Source organism: Eurytemora carolleeae, unplaced genomic scaffold, assembly GCF_000591075.1.
Source record: "Eurytemora carolleeae unplaced genomic scaffold, Eaff_2.0 scaffold152, whole genome shotgun sequence".
Taxonomy (NCBI): Eukaryota; Metazoa; Arthropoda; class Copepoda; order Calanoida; family Temoridae; genus Eurytemora; species Eurytemora carolleeae.
The window spans coordinates 230,590-239,309 of record NW_019396057.1 but is presented as its reverse complement, the minus strand read 5'-3'; the positions used below and the strand labels follow the sequence as shown (position 1 = coordinate 239,309).

At 31.4% G+C, this 8,720-nt stretch overlaps 1 protein-coding gene across 1 annotated transcript; it reads right to left on the bottom strand.

Annotated features, from left to right (window-relative positions):
- Positions 1-5,690: 5,690 nt before the first annotated feature.
- LOC111707644 (dioxygenase trt7) lies at positions 5,691-8,408 on the bottom strand. The gene is made up of 2 exons (XM_023480779.1): positions 7,803-8,408; positions 5,691-6,745 (listed from the first exon to the last, which is right to left on the bottom strand). Exons 1-2 carry the CDS (start codon positions 7,875-7,877, stop codon positions 5,930-5,932), a joined length of 891 nt encoding a protein of 296 aa, XP_023336547.1. The 5' UTR covers positions 7,878-8,408; the 3' UTR covers positions 5,691-5,929.
- Positions 8,409-8,720: the final 312 nt, after the last annotated feature.

Below are 8,720 nucleotides of genomic sequence, written 5' to 3'. Positions count from 1 at the left end.
GGATTTACAGATCTTTAAAAAGTTTATGTCTCAAATGAATCCGAAAGAAGTTTTCCACAACACTGCATACTCAGTTCAACTACCTTACATAGCCGGTCACTCCCTTTAATAGAGTGGATAAATCCGTTGACATTTTCATTTAATAAGATCTCACACTGCAGAATACTTGATAACTGTTAGGGGTTTCAAAGGTTTGGCTCAATATGAAATTTAAATATATAGGTTTATTAGTTTCAAGGTTAACAATCTGAAATACTTTATTTTTTATTAAAATTTTAGCATCTCTGAAAAATGGAGCATTTTAGTTAAAGATTAAAAAAATAGGTTGGCATTGTTATATTTTTAGATTTATTTTAAAATGTACACATTTTGTACATTAGTAGGGTCTTTTCGTTGTTTAAAATCTTTTTGAATAAAAATACCGTTTTTATTGAAATTTTTTGACAGCGAATAAATCTTTAAAAAAGCGGTAAATCAATCTTGCGTAATTCAAACTTTACGCATCGTTTACGCAGATGCACTTATGAATCTAAAGTACAAACTTCAACTGAAATATATTTATAACCTGAATAATTCAAAAAATAAAATTATAAATTTTTTCTTTGTCTTAAACAGGTTTCCAAGGTCAATATATTCTCTTCCCCCGTGCTCTGTAGAGAACAAAACCAGCTGAAATTTAAACGACAAGAAAATAGAAAATGGAGGACAATTTTGGATTCAAGTTTTCAGTGTTTACGCAACGAGGGGGGGGGGAGGCAAACCACATCCGCAGCGCTTCCTATCCACAATTTACTCACAAACATAGACTTGCGGCAAAGTGCTCACCCGTAGTGCTTCCTTAGCCACACCCAAATAGCTTCCGCCAAAATGTCTTAATTTTTATTGCCTAATTTCATCCATAAATGAATATAATAAACTCCCATTTGTCAACGTCACGCAACAATAATTGATGCAAAAAAGATTTTTATTACTTTAATATCATTATTTCTTTTAGATAATTTTGAAGAGAATCCTACACAAAACTGCATGTTTCTTGTAAAGATTAATCTTATCCTTAATTTCAAAACATGTATAAAAAAGATTAACATCGGCCTAAATGTACGAAATATTAATGAGGAAATTGCAAAAATTCCATTTCTTACCAAGAAAGTACACAGTGCAAACCAAATTTGAATAAAAAATGAACGCATTTTCAGGACGAAAATGCCTTAGTTAAGTAGCGCAATATACCCCCACGAAAATATTTTGTTGAAAATTATTAAGGCATATAAAAGTATGAAAAATATTTAAATTATTGGAAAAAAAATTGTCTCTTACATATGGTCTCTCCTTATATTTATGATTTTCTGCAACTGTAAACTTGTTTTTTTCTTTGCTGTTTCATTGATGAAGCCATAGAAAGATTATACACGTCCCTCTGCCCCTTTAGTAAAAGTAAATTCAAAATATATGAAGCATAAAGTCTGACCGTGTCAACCTTATTGCACCGGCTAGTCCTGTTGATTGTCTGCTTTATTAACCCAATGTCTGTGCAGTACAGTAAAAACTGGGACCGGAAAGGTTGACCCGGCTCGGAAATTCAATTGTTCTAGGCTGACCTTGTATAATCAAGGCAGAAGATTCGGAATCGTAAAATTTAAATGGTTTCATGCCGTCTTTACAGTGTGGAATATCAAAGCTATTTGGGTAAGAGCAAATGCCGCAACTAATGATTTACACTGAAACAATGTTCCGATTAAAATTATTTACCAAATAAAAATATGATAAATAAGTTTAGGTTATAATAGATGCCATGACGTCTTTAGAATCTTAAAATAATGATGCTTTTAAAAGTAAAGACATTTTGCCGGAAGCTATTTGGGTGTGGCTAAGGAAGCGCTACGGGTGAGCGCTTTGAAGCAAGTCTATGTTTATGAATAAATTGTGGATTGGAAGCGCTACGTTTGTGGCTTGCCTTCCCCCCCTCACACAACAGATTGTTTACACAATTTTCCAATCAATGAAATTCAAAACTTTAATATCCAAACTGCAAAGACGGATAAATTACAGTTTTAAAATAGCTATAAACATAATTATATATATGCATCAAAAATCAAATCTTTTGTTACTTAAAATTTCCTATCTATAAAAAAAATAGTAAAAAAAAACAATGTTTTGCAATTTGTCGAAGGTCGTAATTTTTTTTTAGGTTTACCGAAAGCCAAAAATACAGACAAATTTTAAGAAAGGATCAAATAGGCGTGCTTGAGCCCTGAATTACAAGTATTAGCGTTTAGCACACAGTGATCTAAAGATTGCAATATTTTGCTAATTACTTCTTTACAGTTCAAAAATGTATAAGTCTATGGCTACACAAGTACGCGTGAGTTAGTGCAGTAAAATCAAAACCCAAGGGGTATGGCGACAATTTTGAGCCGACCCAGTTTTGAAAATTGTTGCTTAACTTTCATTGCAATCTGGATCTATGTAAGCCTTGTCAGTTTATACAGAAAGACGGTTAATTCTTTTTTAAAGAGATTTTTTGTCCCCAGGACATGATCGGGTTGTTACGATCAAATCTCGGAATTTTTTCTATTGCGAAAGTTTGGTGTTGTCTGGGTTTTTATATTGATCTACCAGGGATTGTAATCTGGCAGCACATTCATCCATCCATCTTCATTCATTCTGAGAAGAGGGTTGACAAGATTCCAGCTGCCTAAGATTCTTCTGAGGCCTGAGAATATAGAGTGCAGGAATCCTTCTGATATACTGGAATGAGGCCCGGGTGCCATACTGATAGGAAACATCACACTCATTGCTCCCTAACATCTGTAAGCCCGGATTGGATACCCCCATGTACCTATAGCTGGCAACCATAGACTCTCCCTGCTTGTCCACCATTCCTCTCTTCATCATCATTCCATCATTCACTTGGATCAATCCCACTTGAAGCTTCTGTCTTGTTGAGTAGAAAGCACGCACCCTTGACAGCCGCCCCTCTGTCCTTCTACATCCGTCAGATGTCGGCTTCAGATGTTTTTGAAACCACAGGTTTGTGTGGAGTACGGGAATCGAACCCGTGAACACCAGTCTGGACACCAATCCAGTTACTGGCTGTGGCAAAGTGTGCTTAATTCTAGCCAGCAGAAAATATTTGAGATAATTTGTTTATTTTATAAATTAATCATATCATACTTCTAAAATATGAGTACTATGTATCTCAGTCTGCCATTCAATATTAAATTAAAACTTAAATTCACAAAAATCTAGAATTTCTGGTTTCAACTTTTATTTAATGAAGAAGAATAATAATTATATAAAATTAAATTTAAAGTTTATTTTGAAAATTTATCTAATTTCATAAATTTATCTTTTCAAACCCCAAAAATAAAGCGCTTTTATTTCCATAAAAAAAAAACACATAAAAATTGTAAGTGTTATCAATGCCTATAATTAGCTAGTTTGAAAAAAACTTAAATAAATTCACTTGGGTGCATATTGCAATTCAAATGAAGAAAATGTTTTTTTTTAAGTAAACAACTTTTTAAAAACATTATTTCTTCCCTACCTATTACTTTGATCGTTATTAAACCAAGGTTATAATGCAAGTAAGGTTAATTACAGCTGCGTATACTCTGCGTACATATTGAAACCAGTTCTCTCTGGGCGGAACAAGTATACGAGGAGGTTAAAAGCATTAAATTTTGATAATTTTGATAATTCACATAATAGTTTCCTATGCCCAGAATATTTCATTGATTTTTTAATGAAAGATGGATCCCATGTCAGGCTTCGACATCCGTCTTGTGTTTACATTACCGCCCAGAGACAGTACACTGCAGTACAAAAGATGTACACAACCCTGAAATATCTGTCCTTGCATTATAACCTTGTATTAAACTACATTATCTTTATTATTATTAACATAACATAAATTAGACTTAAATTTGAAGAAACATTTTTGATATCTGAATTCAACAAAACATTATTCAGCTATAAAGGAATTAAATCAATCTACACAATTAAAAATAGTTCATCCCTATATCTTTACAACCTGATGTGTAAACGTTTGATATATAAAATATGTATTGCAAAGATTTAGGGATTGAAAAATAAGAGTTTGTGGCAAAGACTCAAGTCTTTTAACAAATAATTATTAAAATTTCCATTTTACTTTCATACTTACTCAGATTTAAACTATAGTAAACATACCTAAAATCTATTTTTAGCTAAAAAATTACTTGTTTACTTATAAAAACTACAAGTTACTCTGAACTAAAAAACTTTTCAGTTTTGAACAAATTAAAGTTACATAAATTTATTTTCAACTAAGATATAAGAAGTATTGGATCTATGGAAGCCTAGACAGTTTATAAATTCAATAACAGAGAGACGGTTAATTCTAGTCAGCAGAAAATATTTGAAATAATTTGTTTATTTTATAAATTTAATCATATCATATTTCTAACATATGAGTACTATATATAGCTCAGTCTGCTATTCAATATTTAATTTAAACTTACATTCACAAAAATCTAGAATTTCTGGTTTCAACTTTTATTTAATGAAGAAGAATAATAAATACACAAAATTAAATTTAATGTTTTTTTTGAAAATTTATCTAAATTCATAAATTTATTTTCAAACCCCAAAAATAAAGCGCTTTTATTTCCATAAAAAAAACATAAAAAATGTAAGTGTTATCAATGCCTATCATGAGATAGTTTGAAAAAAACTGAAATAAATTCGATTGGGTGCATATTGCGACTCAAATGAAGAAACAAAGAATAAATTTTTTAAAATATAAACAACTTTTTAAAACATTATTTCTTCTTAATCTTAACCTGCATAATCTACAGGGTGTCCCAATAAACATGGAAATTCAGTGACGAATTCGATATCTTCTTTTTACATAATTCTTTGATTTAGTATAGTGATACCTACTGAGAAAGCTGTAATCTGAAAGAGTTTTGTCTGCTATGTTCTCATTTTGTTTGTTTATGTTTTGACTGCATACTGTTGTACTTAGTAAAACAAGAAAATTGCAGTATACAAACAGAGTAAACTTGTCCGTCTTCACTGTTCATCACATATTTTCAGCCATTTACCGTTTTCATAAAATAAACGCTAGCAGACATAATAATATTATTGAAATTAGGTCTTACAGTGCTAATTCATAACAAAGACGATATCAAATTCGTTACTGAATTCCCATGTTTTTTGGGACTCCCTATATATTATTATTAACATAATTATTTAATCTAAATTAAACTTTAATTTGAAGAAACATTTTTGATATCTGAATTCAACAAAACATTTTTCAGCTATAAAGGAATTAAGCCACTCTACACAATTGAAAATAGTTCATCCCTATATCTTTGAAACCTGATGTGTAAACGTTTGATATATAAAATATATATATTGCAAAGATTTAGGGATTGAAAAATAAGAGTTTGTGGCAAAGACTCAAGTCTTTAAATAAATAATTATTCAAATTTCCATTTTACTTTCAAACTTACTCAGATTTAAACTAAAGTAAAAATCTATTTTTAGCTAAAAATTACTTGTTTACTTATAAAAACTACAAGTTACTCCGAACTAAAAAAACTTTTCAGTTTTGACAAATTAAAGTTACATAAATTTATTTTCAACTAAGATATAAGACAAAGACTCAATTATAGAACTATCAATACAAGTTAATCAGATCTGAAAAACTACAACTTTTATATTTAAAATAAATTTACCTCTATATTAAGAAAACTACAATTTACTCTAAAAAGATGTCAGACCTAAACTAAACAAAAATTACTTATATTTAATTTTACCTAAAAGTTACTCAAATATTAATGAAACTACATGTTACTCAGATCTAAAGCAAAATGAAAATTACTCAGACGTAAAGAAGGCTAAATTTTACTCAGATTGCTTCATGAGTACTATTGATTGTAGTTTATCTTCCTAGCTCTATATCTTTTATATCCATGTCCTCACCACTGGCGATAGATCCTCTCTTCGAGTTATTCCTCTGATATTTGAGGATTGGATGAGGATTATCAACTGCAAGAAGTTGACGTATAACTTCGTTCTCCGGCTCTACCTTGTAGGTGATGTCCTCGAAGGGAGTGATGTACAAGGGTACCATGTGCTGCAGTATCCCACAACGTATCTGTGAAGTATTGTTTGCCATGGCACAATGTTGGATTGGACCAGCAAACATGATGACGTCACCAGCCTTGGCCGTCAACTGAATTGCTTTAGAAAAGAACTCTTCTGGATTATCAGGATGCTTCGGGTTAATATGAGATCCTGGAACAATGGCCGTTGAACCGTTTTCAGGCTTGAAGTCTGTTAGCAGGGTTACAATTTGTAGAGCAAGGAGGTGGGTCGGAGGAAGGTTCATACAATCCTCACTCTCCGGCCAGAGATGTCTATAATACGGATAGTCAAGGTGGGGCTGCTGACCTTTCATTCCAGGTAGAACTGTGTTAGCAGCCAGGCTGGAAAGACGACATTTGTTTCCCAGAAGTTTGCAGGAAACCTCCATGATGGTTGGATGAGCCGCCATTTTGGAAAATATTTTACCCCTTGATAAAAGTCCCCATTTAAGTCCGTCGTAGTTGTTATGACGATCATCTGGGTTGTTAAAGCTCCCTTGGTTAGTCAGTTTACCGGCAAAAATCCGTTCCTTCGCCATTTCAATATCTTGGCTGCTAAACATTCCTTCCAGTACAACCCAACCTTCTCCCGTTGTAATTCTCCGACAAATCTAGAATTTGCAAAATTAGAAGAAACCTATTATTGAGATTGACTTATCGGAATAGACCTAAAATAGTCCGACTCTTGATTAACACTCAAACATATGTTGGCTTGACGATTTTTATATCAATCTGATTGAATTGGCCTTTTAGATCTTTACCGATCATTGCGTAAAACTTTGATAATCTAACATTTTTAAAGAAATCGAAATGACTAAAACCTTTATTTAGAACATAAAAACCTTCAAGATGATGATTTTTTTTCAAAGCAATAAATTAAACAAATTTCTACTGTCACATATTAATATTTAAAAATCCAAATAAACTTTTGTGGTTAATAATTATCAATCAATATTGATTTGTGGCTTGAGCCGTGTACTTTAAACTAAACTTCATTAAAATTTATTATCTACATGTAAATATATAATAACTAGCTTGGGAACTCAGCGCTGCCCAGGTTACTAAAAGTTACTCATACTGTTTACCCGCACAATTAAACGATTTTACCGGAAAACTAAATTTTCGCTCTTTAAGTCGAGTTCCCCAATCTAAATTTGAGGCAAATCGGTCCAGGGGATCCTGAGTTATGATTGGACAAACAAACAAACAGACAGACAAACAGAGACTACAACTTTATATATATATAGAAGTACTTATCTTTGACTATTTGTTTGTTTAGTTCTCCTCATAACTCTTGATCAATTTGCCACAGTTTTTTATTTGGTAACCCAGTATATAAATACGGAAATGATTTAAAAATTCTAATCTAAGTGGGTTGACGTTTGTAGAAAAAGTGTTACAAGCAAAGCTAGTACAGGGTTACCTATAAAGGATGAGATTGTAAAGACGACCTGAAACTCTTTAAATATAACGATTACATATTTGAATTAAGTCTTCTGTTTCGAAGATGGTCTTTTTAGCCTTTTTTGAGTTTGAAAAAAAAAGAAATAAGTTCAAAGTTGCAGAGAGTCATAAATGTAAGGAAACAGACAGTATAAATTCCGTACAGTCGTCTCTACAGTCTCATTCTTAGTGTTGTTTCCCTGTATCTAACACAGATTAACTTACGTCTTGTAGATCGTATGCCTTTGGTTTAATGTAGTCATCCATGTTTACATCAGAGTCCAGGAATTTCAGAACCATCTTTTCTGTGCAGGATGAGGATAAGCTGAGGTTTAGCTCTGGGATAGTTTTAGGGTTGGTAGGGTTAGATTCAACTGATCCCTAATCCTAGATCCTTCAAACTTATATTCGAAATTTTATCTCAGGAGCTTCCCGTTTAACATGATAAAAACGTTCTCTCTTCAGGATAGAACCGATATCCGTAACTACCGGATATCCGGATTTTTTAAACATTCTATAGATCTTTATTTTTATCATCAGTGTTCTTGATTAATCCGTGAAATTACTACGCTCATTTTGTTTTTATATTCTAGTTAAAAATAAAAATGTGATTTATAATATTCTTGATAATAGATATTCTAGCTCATTGATATTCTTGATCATTGATATTCTTGATCATTGATATACTTGCTCATTGGTGTACTTGATCATTGATATTCTTGATCATTGATATTCTTGATCACTTATGTTCTTGATCATTGATATACTTGATCATTGATGTTTTTGATCATTGATATTCTTGATCACTGATATTCTTGATCATTGATATACTTGATCATTGATATACTTGATCATTGATATACTTGATCATTTATATTCTTGATCATATATTATTGATCACATATATTATTGATCATATATATAATTGATCATAGATATTATTGTTAATTGATATTCTTGATTATTGATATTCTTGATCATTGATATTCTTGATCATAGATATTCTTGATTATGTATATTATTGATCATTGATATAAAATTGTTCATTGATTTAATTGATTTTTGACATTTTTGAACATTGATAATGTTGATCATTGGTATTCTGTATCATTGATAATCTTGATCATTGATAATCTTGATCTA